Source organism: Centropristis striata, chromosome 15, assembly GCF_030273125.1.
Source record: "Centropristis striata isolate RG_2023a ecotype Rhode Island chromosome 15, C.striata_1.0, whole genome shotgun sequence".
Classification (NCBI taxonomy): Eukaryota; Metazoa; Chordata; class Actinopteri; order Perciformes; family Serranidae; genus Centropristis; species Centropristis striata.
In genome coordinates this window covers 32,253,611-32,275,070 of record NC_081531.1, presented here as the reverse complement: position 1 = coordinate 32,275,070, position 21,460 = coordinate 32,253,611, and the positions used below count along the sequence as shown (strand labels likewise).

The 21,460-nt window shown below is 38.0% G+C and overlaps 1 protein-coding gene across 1 annotated transcript in view; it reads left to right on the top strand.

Annotated features, from left to right (window-relative positions):
• zbtb20 (zinc finger and BTB domain containing 20) overlaps window positions 1-20,925 on the top strand; it is a 32,721-nt gene extending 11,796 nt beyond the window's left edge. Inside the window, exons 2-4 of the mRNA XM_059352212.1 lie at window positions 4,005-4,149; window positions 5,361-6,884; window positions 9,057-20,925. Of these exons, the coding sequence (XP_059208195.1) occupies window positions 5,381-6,884; window positions 9,057-9,592 (2,040 nt within the window). The 5' untranslated portion in view covers window positions 4,005-4,149; window positions 5,361-5,380 and the 3' untranslated portion in view covers window positions 9,593-20,925. The remainder of the gene's footprint in view (window positions 1-4,004; window positions 4,150-5,360; window positions 6,885-9,056) is intronic.
• Window positions 20,926-21,460: the final 535 nt, after the last annotated feature.

Sequence of the window (21,460 nt, the reverse complement as noted above, 5' to 3'; positions counted from 1 at the left end):
TTGTGAAGGATAAAATCGCTGCTCTGCGTTGTAGGTGAGGAGTCAGTTCAAAGTACAGGAAGACGTTTCATGTTGAGATTTTGAGGACAACACCTGGTCCAAATGTAATTCATACATGTTATAATTATCACCAGATATTTAGACACATTTCTCAAATATTTCATTGGGGATGTTGTGTTACACCATGCAATTTCAGTCAAGGGAGAAGGAAGGAAAATGGGAAAAAAAAAAGAAAATGTGTAAAAAATCTTGGCTCCACTTGTCAACAGCCTACGTGCTTGTTGATGATTTTCAGTGACTGCTATAAAGGCAAATCAATTAAAAATTTGAGACTGTGAGGTGTTTTCTTCTGCCTCTCCTCAAGTGTATGTGCTTTCAGTGCATTAGTTACCTTACCTGTTAATTGCTTCACGACGTTATAGAAGAACACTCGAATGTAATAAGAGACGCGGTCTCTGCTCTAAATTACTCCGATTCAATCAGCCAACACAACGTTGTTGGGCGGAGATGAATATTCAGTTACCTAAAAGAATGATTTTTAATTGTACGGATTAGAGGGAAACCATGAGACACAATAGCATTAGCTGAGGTTTAATATCATTTATTTTTCAGAAAAGTTTCTTGACTGATTACACTCAGTTGTAGACTGTTTCGTCAGAACTGAGCACACCTTGAATTATCACGTGTCGGATCTACACTTGAACACAAAATTTCCTCCGTGTACATTGTGTAGTAAATTACATTAGATCACATAATCAAACCATACTATTAAAGCATGATTTCTGGTAGTTTATATGCTAATGCACTTGGGCTTAATGGATGATTGAAATTAATAATTACAATGTTGGACAGCGATGGTTAAGCAGCAGAGATTTCAAACAAACTCATAAATTACTATTAATTAGGTGCAACACAAAAACACTCTTGATAAGTGCAAATCTGCATGGTGGAGGTTCTGAATGCACATGCATGGACATGAGCCTTTCACAATGCCCCGTGGCCCTTTTGTCTCCACATTTAAATGTATCAAGAGCCTTGAATATATGCTTGTAGTGTGTGTTGTAAGCAGTATTTGCATATTCAGAATGTATATTATTCACATGGCTGATACTGCTCCTTTCCTAAGCACGCCTCTTATGTCTGTTCTCAACCCCATCCCCCATTCATCCTCACCATTTTATCCCCCCCACACCCCCCCTTGATTAACTAATGTCCAATTCGATGCAGCGTATTTCATGAGCTTGTCACCTAATACAGGCAGCTGATTAACCTGGAGTCTGGCTGGTGAAGTTGCAACCCTCATCTCGCCTGTCTTCATTTTTTTTTTTTTTTTTTTTTGCCCCCCTCTTCCCCCCAACCCACCACCCCTCCTCAGTCTTTGTTGTGGCGGCAGCAGCAGAGCATGCATTGCATTGGCGGTCTGAAGCATTGTGTCTGATTTCCAGCAGACAAACTGACCTCTGGGGATTTATTGACAGCAAACTCCACAGAGGCAGACACAGAGCTGGGAGCATGGAGAGGCAGGGGCGGAGGGTGTTGGGGAAGGTTCGTAGGGGAGGGAGGAAGAGGAGGAGGGGGGGTGTAGGAGGGGGGGGCAGACGGAGAGACAGACAGATGGAAGAAAAGACGGCGAGAGAGTTTCAACATGATGAAACAGGAAACAGGTAGAGGCACATTGAGAAGGAGGATCAATACGAGGAGGGAAGATACACACCCCAAATTTAGTTTGATTCAAAAAATTTGTTTTTTGGTGGAGCGTTTGGGAGTGAAAGAAAATGGCTGCCTCCTACAAGGATCTAATTAATTTTGAAGGATCATCAGCCCCTTTAGTCCAAGGCAGGGTACAGGAGGGAGGGAGGGAGGGAGGGAGACAGACCCCTGGGCTGATTAGAATTCACTGCAGGTAGGCGCTGGCTGCTGCTCACCCACTGTGTCACGGCTAAAATGGAATCACTGTTGTGAGTGGCAGTCTGGGCAACTGAAGCCTGCTTCCCTTGGCCTGCTCCTTTGTTGCCGGCATTCACCTCACTTTACCCCTTAGGCAGGTGGATTTACATGTCTGGATGGGGCGAGGGATGCCGGAGAGGGAACATATATGTTTGCATTGTCTAACAGTTGCCATGAAACAAAAAAAAAAAAAAAAAAAAAAGGCCCCATGGCAGTAGTTACAAGCTAACTGCAGCTGGAAAAGAAAAAAGGTCAAATATTTGCCACTGTTGTGGATTCAAGCTTTTTGGCTCCTGTACGGTACTTGGAAAAAAAAGAAGGCTGTAACATGATTTTTTTTTTTTTTTCACTTTGACTAAGTCCATTTTGACTGATCTCAGTGCCACAGTTAGGTTGAGGTAAAGGTTACGCCTACAGAAGGGTTAGCTTTAGTTTTTAAGTTGGATGCTAGGCTCATGTTTGGGGTTCAGGCTTATATTGGAGTCAATATAAAAGGTTAATAAGAAAAAAGGTTCATTTTAGTTTGAAGGAATTCACTGTGAAATATATTTTCTGTCTTGACCAAGACAGAAGAAGTAATCAGTGTGTGTATCTGCCAAAGAATGATCCGTGTTGGTATCAAGTGATCACCGTCTGCTGCTTAACACGCTGTTACTTGTCTATATCTAGTCATCAGATTCATAGTTGACAAGGACATTTCAAGACACGAGCTCGCCGCTCTCAGAATGGGGCCTGTGGACACAAAGCAGCCTGTGAACACGTTTTTACACTCTAACCCCTCAAGTCTGCTTTTCTACCAGATCTCTGCTGCTTCTCCCTGCTAAACTGTACATTTAATAATCGTCTTATTTGATCATTATTGGAGGTTTTATATGTGAAAACATGCAGAGGTCACATGATTTTCATCTGTAGATTTAACCCTGGAATCTCAAAACACAAGGTGTGTTCTTTGAAAGTGCTTATAAAAGAATAATATGTGTCAACATAATCGTGCAGGTCTGGTCAAATCCTAGCCTCGTTCTTTTCATTCAGCAACACACTGTTGTTGCTGGCGTTTCCAAGAGAGCACTTGATGCTCGTGTTGGAGCCACAAAACATTTTTAAACTCTTGTTTCCAAAAATATATTTAAAAGTGTCCCATCGCACGTGTATGTATCGTCAAAACATGCAACACACGGCGTAATTTATGGATACTTTTAAAGCATTGTTGGCTGAAATATTACAATTGACCAGTGTGGGAGTAACAATAAAGGAAATAAAGGGCTTTTTTCATCAGTTCAATGCATTTTTTACCATCTCCTGGCCTTAAATGATACCATTATATGTGTCTTTAATGTGGTCGCGTTTTCACCATTTTGTTTCCACTTTTGAGGTCAAACCTTTATTCATATTAATATGTGTGCACAGTATAAGAGCAATTGTGTGGGCCTTTCTAAGCATTACTAAACCGGCTCATCACATGCTTCATGTTTTGAATGCATGTCTTGTGTTTTTCAATGAATGCCTTGTGTGTTTTAATATTCTGCTTTTTTTCCCTATTATTACAACTTCTAATGTCTTCTCTATGTCCGTGTGGGACATTGTCTTGTTTAATTTGTAGATTTGAAAATAAAAGAGAAGCACATGCATGTCCACACATACACACACACACATGTACAAACACACACACACACACACACACTGGGGTGAGTGTGAGTGGTGAGAGCTTTTCTTACATTTTTAATCAGGGTAAATTCATTAGGAATTTCTACAGTTTTTTTTCTTTGCAAGGGTGTGGTTTTGTTGCCCAGCGGCCTAGATAACTGCTGAGAGAAGATCTGGCCCTAATAGCAATAGTATTTCCAACCTGGTTTTGTATTTGGCGGTCATGTGCACACAGGAACGTCCATTCGTCTTGCTTTGAAAACTCTTCACACATCTGTTGCAGCGTGTCAGTGGAAGATATTTGTGTTACTGTGCTTCCCGGTTCATTAAGGGAGTGGCAATATCGACGAGGCAGTATGTGGCATTAAGATTTGTCTTTGTCTTTTCTCTCCCCCCTCCAAACACTGTGGCAGAGCAACACATGATTTGGACAGAGAGGACTGACAGCCTTGCCTAGCACCCGGCCTCTGATCAGCCATCTCCACCAGCAAACTGAAGCTTGACCCGCACTTCATCACCAGCCTCACAAGCATCTTCGGAACAAAACGTCATCTAACTGTGAGTACTGGACAGCGTCACATTTTTTGTGAAACTTAGGAATAACTTAGCTGGAAACGAGCATTAATACTTTGTGCTAAACACTGCTTTTTCCAGCACATTTTAGTTAAATTCTGCTTCATTTGGACAAACAAATCTGCTGCTATCAAATGTAGTTTTATTGTAACTACCAGTTCAGTTTATTTCTAAACAGTGTATAGCTGAATTCCGAATTATAAAGCGTTTCTCTACATTTTTTCTATGTATCCAATAGTTATGTGTTGATTGTAACATTTCATCACCAACATATTTTCCTAAATATATTTGTCCCTGACTGACAGACGTAGTGTAAATGAATTATCTATTATATATTTTTACATGAATGTGTGCAGTTTCCAAGATCAAAATGAGAACATTTATCTTGGTTTTGAAGAAAAGGGGGCTGTTTAATAATCATTTAAATAAGGTCAAGCGTTTTAATTTGATTATACTCAAGCATGTTTATATGCAAAAGAAATTAATTTTCGCAGCAATTATGGAAACCCACAATTTGCATAATTCTTACACTTACCATCTCTATAATTTAGATTTAGATTTTAATTTCTTTTCACATCCAACTGGGAAGAAAAATGCATCTTAAGTTATCTTGCACACTGATCAGCCGGGTCACATCTAGTGTATTCCTAGGATAGTTAGGAAGCGCCATCACAGTGAACACATGGCTAACAAAAGAGGCCTGTTGTCATCTAAGCCCAGTGCGCCACCTAATGGCGGTTGTAGGAATTTCAGGAATATTCACAGAGACTGAAACTTGTAGTAATAATCAGTTGGGAACCATCTTAATTGTCTTTCACCTTGTCAATGTGGAATTTTTAAACCACGATTCAAAAGACAAATTTAGCTCAGATGTTGAAATGATTTCTCGTCCTAAAATTATGAAACTGGACCGAGGGGGAAATATTTTAGAATGTCCATATCTGTAACAGCATTTTTAGCTCCTATAGCTTTTTATAATAAAAATCAATATCAGTTATCTTTTATTTAATTGATCGGTATACTTTTCCTCATTAATATTCTATTAGTGTTTATCTAATAGTGTATATTCAATCACACCGTTTTGTTTTTCCCTATATATATCAGTGATACTGTAAAAGTTTATATGTTGGTGTGATTTGTGGGAGGAAAAAAGGTTGTTTTTTTTAATATAAAATTCTGTTGCTTTCTGCTTGCAGGTGACATCAGTTGCAAGGGGATGACCGAGCGCATTCATAACATCAATCTCCACAACTTCAGCAATTCTGTACTTGAGACCCTCAATGAGCAACGCAACCGTGGGCACTTCTGTGACGTGACTGTTCGGATCCATGGAAGTATGCTGCGAGCTCACCGGTGCGTGCTGGCTGCTGGAAGCCCCTTCTTTCAGGACAAGCTGCTCTTGGGCTACAGCGACATTGAGATCCCTTCTGTGGTCTCAGTGCAATCCATCCAAAAGCTGATTGACTTTATGTACAGTGGGATTCTGCGGGTATCTCAGTCCGAGGCCCTGCAGATCCTTACTGCTGCCAGCATCCTACAGATCAAGACCGTCATTGATGAGTGTACCCGCATTGTGTCCCAGAATGTGGGCCTGGCTGGGCCGGGGGGGTTCCCTGTTATACCAGGAGACTCTGGTCAGGAGACTCCCCGTGGCACGCCAGAGTCCGGCACCTCCGGGCCAAGCAGTGACGCAGAGTCAGGTTATATGCAAGCAACATCACAAAGCATGGACCGTGCATGCACATCACTGTACTCCTACCCTGGCCTCACTCTGTCGAACGGCACCCGCGAGCGCCACCTGTACATTAACCCTATGTCAACAAGTTACGATCCAGCTCTCGGCACTCAGAAGGACCAGCAATCTCAAGATCCGCCCTGGATGAACCGCATCCAGGAGAGATCTCAGCAGGTCGACCGCTTCATCTCCACAGCAGAGTCCACTCACTGCCGCAAGCAACCCCGACCGTCACGCATACAAACAGGAGGGATGCACATAAAGCAGGAGGCTGAAGACGAGTACAACTGCTACGATCATTTGGGGGACTGCCAAGACGACACTGACCAGACTGAGGGTGTGGAGAGTGAATCCAAGGTTGAAAGTTTTGACTCAGGGGTGAGCTCCTCCATCAGTACTGAGCCAGATGCTATGGAGCAGCAGCCGTACCTGACGAGCTTCGGCCGAGACGGGGACGGGCACGGTGAAGGAGGTCCGGTGCATATAGAGGTCAATGACTCGTCCCCAGAGCAAGTGCAAGATACAGACGAGGGGGACGCATCCCACGGCCCTAGTGACAGTAGCATGATGCAGCCCCTGCCAAACTCAGTCATGTCCCAGTCCCTGCCAAGTGCCCCGCACTACATGCGCCAACCAGAATCACTCACCAGCAATCTGAGGATGCCGCTCACCGTACCCAGCAATTCCCAAGTGATGGGCACTGCTGGAAGCACCTTCCTGCCCACGCTCTTTCCTACACAGCCGGCTAGAGACAACAAGCCTTTCCTTTACCTTCCTGGCCAGCAGCAAACCCAGTTTGTGGCCGTGCCGCCCCCTGCAATGCCATCATTCCCGAACCCCATGTCGGTACAGCAAGCGACAGCTCAGCAGCAACAGGTTGTAGGAGGAATTGGTCCGGGTGAAAAGAAGCCCTATGAATGCACTCTCTGCAGTAAAACCTTTACTGCTAAACAGAACTACGTCAAACACATGTTTGTCCATACTGGTGAGTCAAAATGTCTTTTTTAATGATATTGAGCTCAGTTTAATAACTGTATTATCCAAAGTAGATTAAGATTGTTGCAGAAATACTGTAGAAATATTTTAACACGAGACATTTTAAAGACTTGAAGGAAAAATGCCAATTTTTTTCTGATTGGCTTTGGAATAGATGTACTTTGGGGAATCATCTGACAGTATAATTCAAAATTTGAGATCACATGAAAAATCACATTTTTATCCATAGCCAGTTAAGTCAGGATTTTTTTTTTATATGAATAATGCTATTATTATGTTTATTGAAGTCTTCCATGTGATTTTTTTTCTACACTGCATGTGTGTGTATATTTTTGGTCTTCAATGTGTTATGAGTTCATTAGATACCAAAAAATACTTGATTGTGCTCCTTGTAATTTCTGAGCCACAGCCATTTTCTTATCATACTATATTTAGTCTTTGGGCAAATACAGTATGATAAGAAAAACTCACTTCCCTTCCAAACTGCTTGGCCGATTTTTAAAATTTAAGTCCAGAGAACACTTCCACAAAAAGAAAATTTCAGTAGCTGGCACAATTGGGTTAATTATGATTTAAAAAAAACATTTGTACGACGTGAATACTCATAACATGTTAAAGATTAAATGTTTCTCATCATAATACAAATGAAAAATATTATAAAATTTGTTTTATTGATATTATTGCATGAACACACTGCAGCAATACAGCTGTGTCTTTTAAGCACAATTCATACTCACAGCCTCAAAAATGGCACTCATTAGGTCGCAGTGTCTTTGTTATCATTTGTATCAGACTTACAGTGCCAGTAGATCGCTCATGCAGCACATCATTACACTGTGCACTGCTTTCCTCCACCACTGACAGCCTTATCAATCATAAAACTGTAGAAATCATCATCACAGATAGCAAGAATTACATATAATTAGATGATCTCATAAAAAATTGCCTACTCAAATAGCCATTATTATTCATTAAATTCCATTGCTTGTCCAGAACCACCTGTGACAGCTATTTGGATATGAATTTCACAGTTTTACTCACACACTTGTGCGGAGCAGAGCGATGACATATTGAGAAGGAAAGTCACTGATTGATCAGTCCTTTGAGACGGGATCTGAACGTCTCGTGGCAATCAGTGTTTGCTATTTACTCAATCTTGTAAAAATATCTTTTTTATATTAAAAATTGGATATCAGTATCAAAATAATATTGTCTTGCTTTCCCTGTGAGATTGCAATATATCTTGTACAAATAAATCATAGATTGTTTTTATTTCATTTTTTTTTAAACAAGAGGTGTTGTGGCAAATGTGAAATATTCCATCCTCACGAGGCACCTGGGTAAAAATGAGGGTGAAAAAAACCTCCAACACTCATTAGAAAATCACAGAAATTCCTAAAAATATGGATTTGTGCAATACACACCCAAAAGAGTTAAAAGACTGATGAATGTGCAGCAGAAGTAATGTAGCTGCAATCAAGAAAAAAAGAGCATTTCAATTGTATTAATCATTGTATTGCAAATAGTCAGTTAATATATAATGTTATTTATGTGCTACCAAAAAAAGTGATAAAGTTAATGTATAAATTACTGGCTTCATTAAATCAAAACAGGTTGCGACACATTAATTCACTCAGCGCAGCAGCAAACAGCAGATACACATTAGCTTGCATGATACAACTCACCTTTTTGCAGTGTTATCAGTCTCTACCTGTTAGTGTAACATAATTATTAATGTTTATATTTTATTGCTAATAATAGCGGCAGATGTTAAAAATGAGCTTACAAACTGACAAAATACCAAACAGATGCATACATTATTTTGCTGGCAATCAACATTATTGTGTGTTTTTCAAATTTTACACCTTACAGCAACTTTTACTTTTGATAAAATAGCAATATCAATGCATAGATTTTGCCATAACTGCGCCAGAGCTTCGTTATAGGAAGTATTTCCTCAAAAAGCTGTAGCATACAGCACATAGTGGCACCATAACGATGCTAATACAAGTTTAAATAATTCTAGCCTGAGGTGTGTTCCTGTACTTGAGAAGCAACACTGCTGGCTTCAGGCGTCAAATGTTGCTGCGCAAGTTCTTCCATATTTTGTAAATCTAATACTCAAAATTTTTTTATGCTTTTGTCTTGCATGTACATCCAGGTGAGAAGCCTCATCAGTGCAGCATCTGCTGGCGCTCGTTCTCCCTGAAGGATTACTTAATCAAACACATGGTGACACACACAGGGGTGCGGGCCTACCAGTGCAGCATCTGCAACAAGCGCTTCACCCAGAAGAGCTCTCTCAATGTCCACATGCGGCTGCACCGTGGAGAGAAGTCCTATGAGTGCTACATCTGCAAGAAGAAGTTCTCACACAAGACCCTACTGGAGAGGCACATGGCCCTGCACAGCACAGGCAGCGCCATCACCGGGCTGTCGGGGAGCGCAGGTACCCCGGGCCCGGTCTCCATTCCTATGCCTATGGCTGTCCCCGAGCCTGGAGCTGGAGTGGTGGCCCTCGCCATGCCAGTGAGCGGAGGTGCTGGAGTAGGGGCTGGGGTTGGAACAGGAGTGGGTGTAGCTGCAGAAGCGAGCTGCCAAGAAGGGACCACCTACGTGTGCTCCGTCTGCCCTGCCAAGTTCGACCAAATGGAGCACTTCAATGACCACATGCGAATGCATGTCTCCGATGGATAAGTACTAATAGATAAACTTCTTTCAAAAAGAATGACAAATAAAATGGCACTAGATTTTCCTTTTCTTATTTTGAGGTATGAAGAGTAATGAGTATAGACACTGGCACATTAAGTTTCCCAAAAATTTTTTTTTTTTTTTTTCTGTTATTCTAAAAGAAAAAAAAAGATGGTGGCCTTAAGGCTTAGTAGTTTGATATTGATCTACTGGATGGATCCTAACTACAGGCCTCTAAATGTATGCTTTCCTAAAATACTGATTTATGTGTTGAACACTACCGAAAGGCCTACGAAAGAAACACATACACACAAACACACCTTAAGTGTAGTTATGTCTGAATGAATATACATGTGCATAGATGTTGGAGCGTGGGTGTGTCTGCATGCGTCTGTCTGTCTGTCCCTGTGTGTGTGTGTGTGTGTGTATGTGTGTGTGTGTGTGTGTGTGTGTGTGTGTGTGTTTGGGTGTAAGTGTGTGTGTGTGTGTGTGTGCGTGTGTGTGTGTATGTATGTGTGTGTGTGTGTATGTGTGCGTCTGTGTGTGTGTGTGTGTGTGTGTGTGTGTGTGTGTGTACATTGCCATGAGACATAAATCATGGTAGTTGTGAACCCATACTGACCAGTTTGGAAACTATAGATGTCCAAGCTTACTGTGGTATAATTTACAACAACAATAACAAAAAAAAAGTCATCTGGGGTTGGGCTACATATTCCCTCTAAAAATACTGATGGTCACAAGATTGCCTTCTTATGTAAAATAAAAAAAGGAGAGTAGTTAATTTGACACTGGGTTTTATTTATTCCTATGGTATTAAGGGATTATAATGCAGCTGTTGTCAAGGTACCAATTTCAATCATTTTACTGAAATGTAACTTCCTGTCGGTGGTGACAGGGACAAATATTTCTCATATGTTTTGTAATTGTTGTCCATGCATTTTGATGGTTAAGTTTACTAAATTAGGGTGTGTTGACGAGACAGTATTTGAGCAAAAATATGTTTCTTTTTTTCTGAAGTTTGGAGTTTAACTCATTTGCATACACTGCCACTAATATCCTAAAAGACTGTTAAGGCTAGTAGACCTCTTCCATTTCAAAACACAAGAAAAAAAGAAAGATTCTTTTGCTGATGTTTTTTTAAAGCCTTTCACATTCACAGTTAAATGGCAGGCTGGCATATGCGACTAAACTCTCTCCTTCATAATTGCTGCTCCTCAACTTGCACCTGACTGTTATGGCATGTAGACTAAATTGTCACGTTATTATTATTATTATTGAGTAGCCGTACATGGTTGTAATTTGATAATCGGATTATGATATTGGGGCGGGGGGGTGAGGCTTGTTATTGATTGGCACAGTGTTGAAGAGGGAGGGGTTTAATTTGAATCAATTGGAAATAAATGCCATCCTGAACCTAGACCCCTGTATAACCTGTTCATTACTATTGCAAAGCTGTTTCCAGCAGGTGGGAGCTAAATGCTTTGCTCTTCATGCATTGGCTCTCCCTGACGGCACAAATGGCTTGCAACGTTTTGAAAGGAAATACAGCCTCAAAGCAAAACACGTAGCTCCATTGAAATCACACACTTTTCGTGATGTACCACACGTTGCAGACGGACTTTCTAGATAATAGTATACATTCCTGATTTTTCTAAAAAACCTAGACACAGCATGTACAGAATAGATTTGGAAGCTAGTGTGCGCAAGTTGTCATCCATGCATCACATCACATAAGGCTCATTTCTGATATTTGAATTGTTTTCTATTGCTTTTTATTCGAGATAGGACACACACACACACACACACACACACACACAGACACACACACACACACACACATGCAACTGCCTGCAACTGCAATCTGAAGGATTTGCTCATTCACAGTATTTGAGCGAACACTTTCGTAGTTGTATTGTTAAAAGAATAACTAACTGCATACGGCGGTCTTGCCGACCTGCTGTAGATTAAAAAAAACAAAGTGCTACTTTGCACATTTTCTTAAAAATGCCTGTGCTTAATATTTTATCATTTTCCTTAAATGAACTTCTATGATTTTCTTTTATTCAATTTCAAAGGAAAAAAAACATTTTTTTAAATCTTGATAAGTGGACTGCATTATTTTCTTGCATATATGTTGCACTGCTTAAACCAATAAGTGCACTACTGTTAACAGAGATATAGTTTTAGAAAAGAGGATTTTTTTTTTAATCTAACATTTGGTTGTAGAGTTCACATGTAATAGAATAGCTTTGTTTCAATTTATTCATTAAGTAATTCAGCGGTTCTTGGCTTTTGTTATCGCTTGCAGTTACCTACAGTATATCCTCGTGCCGTGTTAATGCAAGCAATTATTTTTATTTAAACGTTACATTACGTGTGCTCATCTATGTTTGAACTTTTTTGAATTCATTCTTTGACAGAGTCAGTTCCCTATAATAACAGTTAATCAATCGCATTTCTTTAGAAACAGACAGAATTTTCCTCTGAGAACATCCAAACCAAACAACATTAACAGTGAAACAGTAATAATAAGCGCCGCTCCCGTCCAACTCCGTTGGCGGAGGTAATAATAATATCTATGATTATATTATTGATAACAATAATAATAATACATTTATAATGTGTGTGTGTGTAACATAAATGATATGTGTGTCCTAGAACAACTTTCTGTGGGTTTAAAGGTGTGGCGAGGTGATGGAATGCAGCTTCTTTGATATCTGTCTGTCAGTTGTGCACAGTTGTGTCCCTTCCTTAGTGTTCGTATGTCTGTGAGTGTCTGTGTGGTATATAGCCTAATCAAACTGTTAATAAGTGGAATATCTGAACTGTAGGGCTTCCTTTGCAATATGCAGCGCAGGTACTATGAGAAGCAGCTCTCCAAACCTTTTGGGCTAATACGGCACCTGTAACATTTGTTCTGAGATTAGACGAAAAGCCGAGGTCGAGTACTGTTGTACTTCAGTTTACCCGTTTGGAGAAGAAAATTTCACATAATTGCTACTAGATTCCTGATCCCTGAAGTGATGAACATGTGAGATCTGGAGAGATTCTCCTCACCAAAAAAAAAAAAAAAAAAAAAAAATGACCGCACATGTTAAATATAGTGAAAAAGCGTGAGGTTAGTCCTCAGTAAAAGTAGCACATTATTTAACATTTGATTGGGCCTGTCTCCTATGGTGTGCATATAAGCCTAAATTGTATGGTTCCTGTTTGTAGCTGTTGTTGCCAGGATGGCAATATTGCTGCATGCTAGTGCTATATTTGTCTCTACACAGCACGTGGAGGGTAATCTCATGCCTTAACAGACAATGCACTAAAGAGAATATGTAAGCAACTGCCGAGATCTCTTTCCAACAGTACTGCCACATGTATGGCACACAGCTCATGGTGTTGGTGTTTGTTGTCCGTTCAGTAACCAAGTTAAACACTGCCAGTCTAACATCATCACTTCGTTGAAAGCAAAGGCAGAGACCTGAATTGAATTGTTTCAGTGTAATGTATGTATTCAGTAATCTAGCATTCCTTCATGGCACCTAAATTTTTACATATTTTGTGTAAACACATATATCAAATGCACTATTGACTGTAGCTAGATGAGTACAACCAGCTTTGTGGTATCATTGGTCTAAATAGTAGGTTAAGTAGCTCGATGTTTGAAATATTTGATTTCAGAATTACACTATCGATTGTTTCTCTATCTCTCTTTTTCTTTTCTTTTTTTTTTCTTTGGAATAACAAAAGTAGCCAATCTCAACGTAATCCGGATGAGGGCTAATAACTCGTCCCATTGTCAGTTGACTAGTTGTATCATAAGGTGTTTGATAGCAGACCGGGCTCGGGAGGGGAAGACCCTTCTCTCCAGTGTGTCATAATGTGCTATAGCATACCCAGGCTTTTCTCCCCTGTCGCATTAGCATCACACGCTCTTCACTGTCCATAGTTATATATTCCTTATACTGCTTCAGCTACTCGTGGTGGTGCTTATAATTCTCTTTTCTCAGTGTTGCAAAAAAAGTGGGTTTAAAAATTGTTGAAAGTTGCAACATTATCCAGAAAAAAGTCCTTCTCTCAATCGTGCTTCTTCTAGTTGTTAGTTTGAAAAAAAAAAAACGAGTCTAGACTTTATGTTTTGCAAAGTGTTCGCATATTTTCCAGAACAAAACATATTGAAAAGTAGATAATAGCCTTGAGCCTGCAGCTGTTTGTATTGTGTTTCAAATATATTACTGTTCATGTTTTGTTTATAGTGTAGAGACACAGGGTCTACAGTACATTGTTGTCCTTCTTGCAGTATGTTTAATTCATCGTTATACTTCTTTTATTTCAGACTTCCTCCTGCTTTTTTTTATGGTGATCATAGTGGTGTTGTTTATACATACATAGCTTTCACGCAGCTGGATAAAGGATAGTCAGTTATTGAGTCATATTTCACGGTGTACTATATATGCTTGTATGCTTTGCATTGAGATGAAAACAAGGAAATGGAAGATAGTAATGGTTAGGGTCATGTCGAGTAAGGAACAGGTTCATTTTATTCTGATAAGCATGCGTCTGTCTTCCTGTTTGTCATTCAGTCTGTCTCCACACATTTTTAAGTCAGATCTTTTTTATTTAAGCTTAAATAAAGTCACAAAGAATACATAGAATACAGAAAAAAAACCACATGAAACATTTTTCCTTTTTGGCCTTCTACAGTACACATATGAAATAGAACTTCTTACAAATATACTATATATATTTAAGTATCACCATCTCCACACAGATGAAGAAAACATTTTCAGATAGTTTGATAAAGACATAATTGCAGCTAGAGTATACAGTACCTTGTGGGATATAGGGAATATGCCTATCAAGTGCCTATCAGTACATACAGCAACTATACAGAATATTCATAGTTTTTCTCTCCTACATTGCACAGATACAGTATATACACAATGGTCTATAAAAAATACTATTTATACTATTACTGCTAAGACCTGGTGGTTGTGAGTACATCCTAAGAGAACCCTTTAAAATACCTGAAATGTTCTATTCATATACAGTAAAATACAGTCTGCAAGTTTTATTTTTATCTTACATCTATACAGTTTGGAGGATTCAAAGATATAAAACGCAATCAGAAATATACAAAAAACATATTTATGTTTTTTTTTTCACGTTGCTCTCTCTCTCTCTTGTTGCTGTTTGGCATTTTACACATGCCATTTTTTTTTTTTTGCGTTTCAGTTTTTTGCCATTTGCAAACAAGCCATATACTGTACTGTATGATTGTGGGGGGAAAGGGCAGGGGCACTTTGTGAGCAGCAGAGGGCGCCACACATCAGCTGGGACATTCACTGCCACAATGAGCTAAAATCCAAGTCGCATGATATGGATTTTTTTTAATGTAAATGTTGGCAAATATTGGCATTCTTCGGATTATAATAACACCAATAAGAGTGGCAGTAGCTTCCTCCACTTGCACCTACTGTAAATGAATTAAAAATTGTTTGCAGGCTGCAGGAACTGGCAGCTGCTTTGATATTTTTTCTTCACGATACAACTTTGTGTCCTTTGACCTTGATGACAGGCTCTTCCACATGCAAGCCAATGCCCAATTTCCCCACAACGACCATTAAAGTTTTATCTTACCTGACAGCCTTGTTGTTTACGTGCAGCTTGAAATTGTAAAGGGCAGGCAACGAGCAACGTGAAAAAAAAAAAAAGAAAAGAAAAGAAAGAAACTCATTCATCATTTAGATATTTATAACCACTCCAGTACTTGGAGGCAAAATGAGATTACAAATTGAAAGTTTTGGCAACAGAGAACACACACACACACACGCACACACACACACACACACACACACACACACAGCATTCAAATGTCTTTAAGTGGCTGGTTTAACAACATGAAAACAAAACTGAAAGAAAATAGTAGAATAAAAAACCATAAATCAAGTTTCCAGACTGGGTGGCTGCGAGATAAAAAAGGTTTTTGGGATGGCTTATTATTCCGTCCCCTGTGGACTAATTACCACAGTTTTCTCTGTAACCTTCTCCAGCCTAGTTACTGTGCCAAATTTAGGAGAAAAAAAACACACTTTTTAAAAATTGAACCACTATTGTTAAATTAGAAGTGAGGACGAAAAAGAAAAGACATTTCTACATCATGTTAAAACAAAATCAGAAGCAAGTGATTGCCTTTATCTTAAATCTTTAAATCCTCCATAATACATAGTTTTCAAGTAAATAGGAGAAAACAGCTATGATAAACAAATGCACATTTTGAAGGCTTAGTTTCATAGACATTTAATGTTCAAATAAAGCATGAATAATATAGGCAATGTGATATAGCTAGTCCCTGTCATCCAACCATCACAAAAACAGCATCTGTTCAGATTTTAAACATTCAAACATGTTTTTGAGCTTTACACACAGACAGTGAAGCTGACACCTCTGAACTAAGCTATAACAAACATCTACATTATATTCACTATGACGCTTTCTCCGAACATGCAGTTCTTACACTACCCTGGTGAGGTTTGTTTTTTTGAAATGAATATCATCATCAGGTAACCATCCATCAATGAAGCATGCAGTCCTTTGTTTTTTGATGGAGCACAAGTTATATTTTAAGTGTCCCTCGATAGCAGGCTTTTTTTTAACACAATGATGAGGAGACTTAGGCGTGATTTAGCCTCTGAAGACTAAACATGGAGCCTCTTTGTGTTCTCACCCACTGTAGTCCTTTTACTCTGAAAAAAAAAACAACAAAAAAAAAAAAACAAGCATTCCTGTTCAAGTCCAGAACATTCCAACTCCTAGTCTGGCATTCATTTTTCTAACTAACCTAACATTAAGGAAGATTTCCAGCACTTATATAGTGGTTTTTACACATCTGTTGGATATTTGGTCATGTTGTAGCAAACATTGCCCATTACATTATAGTAAAAGAATTTATATTTCCCACAAATAGATTTGTTTTTTTTTAATCATCTTAATTAAAATTTCGCCACACACCTCATGAGCTTTGAGCACAGCTGAAGCTTGTTCTATAGGCACTCTGCTGTCACTGTTTCTCTATGTAGGTCTCTCTTTCATAGCGCAGACACATAAAATACAAAAAAACAAACAAAAAAAAAAAAACAGCAAAAATATGTTGTCTCAGCCAGCACGTAGTCTGCCGTAACGCAGACTTAGATTCAAACTTTTAGCACTGTACCGGAGGCAGGTGGTGGTCGTTTGTAAAGCGGGGCCATGCTAATCATTAGAAGTCAAATGAGAAATAAAACTGTACTAGACAATGTTTGTTTTCATAAACCAAAGAAGGGTTAAGATAATTTATGGAGAAAATTACATTTCTTTTCTATGTGTGTGGGGTTCCTATACGGTTGGGTTAGATTGCTACAGTTGTTTTATTTTATTTTCTCTGTTTTTCTTCTCATTGCCAGGTGCTTGTGAAAATGCATCTATGTTTTTTTGTCACTTGATCAGTTGTTTATAGTTTTGTGGTTGTGTTCATTTTGCCTATTGTAGACCAAAATAGATTTTTTTTCTAAGAAATGCAACAAAACATAAAAATGAATCAGACACAATAGCTGTGATGTAAACTATCGCATGTTAAAACATGTATAAGATTGTAAATGTTGCATCGTTCCACTGGCAAAACATAATAATCATTGGTTATGTCTTCTATACACACATTTAGCACATCAGTGTAGACCTGTTCACCTTCACATTGGATTATATTTAAATAGTTTTTTGTGATAGCAGTTTTCTTTGAATATTGGCGCTGTCTAATATTTTAAGGCTGTCCCTAAAATACTAATCTGACATTGTGACTTTGAGTACATTTAGCCATTTATACTTGAGATGGACCAAGATGTTAAGTTTGCACATATTTATAGGTTGTTTATTAAGCCAAAAAAAGGAAAGAGAATACTTTGAGTATCAGCAATTCAAGTCAAATCTCGCTGAGGTGTTAAACAAATATTACAGTCTTTAATGTTCACTGAAAAAAAAAAGCATCAGAGCCAGCCATCACTACATGATGAAAATTAATTCAAAACCAAACCGTGACACAAATTTCAATATCACAACGTGGTCCAAATATTTATGAACATATATTTTTGTAATAAAAACACATCAGAATGTAAAACCATTTGGCTAAATTTAACAATATTTTATTATAACTGTAAGGTCTAATTCAAGGTGAATCTGCTGTATATTTTTCATCCTGTGTGTTCAAAATAGGAAATTTAATTACTGTAATTCGGGCGTTGTTTTGCCCCGAATTTTCTCAAATATTGGCATTAAAAATCAGAAATGACATGTGCCCTAATAAAAGCAGCTTAGGTTCTTTTTTTTCATCTGGCTTTCAGGCTTTTTGCTGCCATATCTTGTATGTAGATGCTTTTTGTAAACATGCACTTGAGTTGACTATGAGATGTGCTTATAAATATGTGTATATTTTGTTAGGCTTTCTTTTGCCTACATTAGCTTGATGTTTATTATTTCCCTAAGAAAAAAAAATACTTCTCCTATATAGTTATGAACTTGGCAGAAGTGGAGCTGTTGTAGTAAAAAGGTAGTTACCATCACAACCCTGAAATATATGCTGCAGTAATGTGTTTTCAGTTTGTTTTTGATAATTTATGCTCCAAGTTGGTTTGTATTTTATTATTGTTATGAAACAAGCTTGTTTGAAATGTATTGACTGCTGTTTTGAAAGAGGGGATAAAGTTTGTTTGTTTTTTAATGTTATGTGCAAGGACGTTTTTATAATATGATTTGTCAAACACTGGACTGGAGTGAGTTTTCCAACATTTCCAAGTTGAGAGATGTATTTGACAGACATAACTGCACAGACAACACACGTTAGCACAGATCGCGAGCTGACAGACAAGCACATCCTCCCAGCTGTACAGGGGAGGGTGACTAACATGGCCGCCATCCTCCCGTTCGAAATAGGAGTCATTTAGATGTAAGAAGTTATGACATTTCCTTTGTGCTGATTAATTGCATTCATTGGGTGATGGGTTATATATAAAAGGAAATATTTATTAGGGTTTTTTCCTTCCAAATTGCTGCACGGCATCCACTGGTGACAGATGTTGTTTTATTTTTTTTTATTATTTTTTTTTTTCTGAAAAAGAAAGAGTGCTCTCTTAAATATTCAGAATAATTGTAAAGGGATACCACTTGACAGCTATCCAGTCATCAGAATCACCTGGTATGTTCTTGCTATGGTAGATATGAGTCTCATTAACCCAACCACCACTTCTCAAACCAGAAAAGAGATTTGCACTAGACTTATTTTGGTCTTCTTCTATCAAAAGCAATATAATTCACTCTTCACATTTTCGAACCATGCTGAGTATATGGTGATATTTGACCATTTGTTTTTGTATTCAAAGGTACAGAATCGGTGGCTTTTTTAAATGCACATCCACATATTGTCGTTTGTAGCAAGTTTTTTTTTTTTTTTTTACTTGGCAGTACCCCGAGTATTAGTGTCCAGATTTGAGGGGCATTAAAACTGTTGTTTCCTCCTGTGATTGTTTTGGACAAATCAAGCAGCTCTGAAAGTGAGAGACGGGATGTATGAGGGAAGGAATCATTTCCCATCAGTCTATTGTCTTCATTAAAACATTTGAAGATAAAAACCAAAACTCCAGCTGTCCACTATCGTGCACACCACTCCCTTAAAAAAAATAAATAAAAAAACACTCGTCTTCTCTGCATATTTGGTCACTTTGAGTGCTTTTTTTTTAAATGGGATGTTACACAAAAAATGCTTTAAAGTGAAATACTTATTCGAGGAAAAAAAAAATCCAAATGCACCTTTTCTTGTCGTCAGCATCATTGGCTACGTATGTAGAGAATCCACCAAAATGTATCATACTTTTTCCAACGAGGTCACACACAAACAGCAGTAACTCTTGACCTTGACGTCATTATTTTGTTGATGGATAAGTGTAAATTTTTGAATAATTCACAAACAGCAAAACTTCACCATTTTATCTGGATGTAGTAGCTTTCCTGTTTTCACCGCTTTGTGGTGTTGTTGAAAGATGTTGCGGTTTGTCTAAATATGTTGCGTGTTAGAGGAAGCATAAGTATGTGCCTTCTTGTAACCTTGGTGAGCTTGTTATTATTGAGAAGCTGAAGCCAGCCAATTGTGTTTGCACTAAAACCAAATTGCTTTTGTGATGTAGACTATTTAAGCAAGCTTGTTGCGTCACTTTAACCGTACAGTATGCATGAGGGTGAAATTGGTAAGTCTAGGGCTAGAGCTCTCATCTGTTGACCTGTAAACCAGTGCAGCTTAGAGGATCTTGTGAATATATCTTGGCTTAGTTTCGCATTCAGTTTTCAATTCCATCTCCTTACTCATCAAGTTTGTCACAGTTTAAAAAATAAAATAAAATAAAAACAGGAAAAAAAAAAAGCAAATAACACATACCATTCAATACAATACAGCTTTTACTTTCACATGCCACAGTTAGAGAGTTACACAACTGCAGTAGAGATATCCATTTCTCTGAAATCCATGGGAATGCATGAGTATAAGAGGTCGCCTCAAGACTATTGGTCAAATTAATTTAGGTTGTTTTTGAAAACTTGTATTTATTACATATTTTGTCGACATCTGAGAAAGGCCTACATGCTTTGAGTCTTACAAATGCACCTTATTCATGTCAGTCCATGTGGGGAAAAAAAAAGGCTGGCAATGTAATATCTCTGATTTAGCACCTTACTACACAGCATGTTTTCACTTTATGCCAGTTTAGCTATTCTTCCTTATGTATGATTTCAAAAATAAATCTCATATTTTGTGAAATTGTTTCATGGGATGTGCCAAAGTTTGGAGGCGATCTCCCAAGTGTTTATGCTTATCATTTTCTTTTTCCTCCTCCTTCAGTTATAACAATGGTATGTCAAAACTTTCCTATAACAGTGTGTGGAATCAATTTATCTCAGCAAACAGTATCATTACTTGCCATTTTACAATAAGCCCTGTATTTCACATATATTTACCAGTGATGTGTATTTGTTATTATAAAGAAAATAGCCGTAAAAGCTTCATTATGTTACATAATATTGTGACTTTTTTCGAAAAACTGTGAAGACTTATCTTGCATATACTTTATACAGAAGTATTAAGCCTTAATACAAAAGACTAAAAAAAGTGTGGAAGAATAAACTGATTGTTGCTAAGTAAGGATGATTTTTGTAAATGTTACCAGCACTTTTTTTGTAATTTTCACTCTCTGAGGTATTGTACAAGTTCAAGCTGTTTGTGAAGTTTGATTATGAAGGAATAAAAACTAGTACTTTCCTGTACTTCACAGAAAGTCTTGTTGCTGTTTTATTTTTCTGATCTGTCTCATGAATGCACTGCCAAGAAAAAACAGTCATAAAAAAAGATTATTAGACCACCTTTATTTTCTTGTTCATTTTAATGCCTGGGACAACTAAAAGTACATTTGTTTGGACAAATATAATGATAACAACAAAAATAGCTCATACGAGTTTAATTTAAGAGCTGATATCTTTTAGCACTTTGAGATTTTAGCACTTTGAGATTTCTGTATGAAAAGTGCTTTACAAATAAAATTTATTATTATTATCTAGCCATTTTCCATGTTTTTTCTTGATAAGAACCAAAATTGTTATCAATAAAACCATGGAAAATGGCTAGATATCAGCTCTTAAATTAAACTTTTATGTAACTCTCTCTCCACCTCCTTACACTCACGTTTTAAATGTGTGTAGCCTCATGTATAATGTTAAATATTATTTCATAAAGTTTTCATGTTTGAGAGAGCACCTCTCTTGGTAAGCATAAAAAAGGTTTATTTTCATTCCAGCTAAAGAAATTACTATATT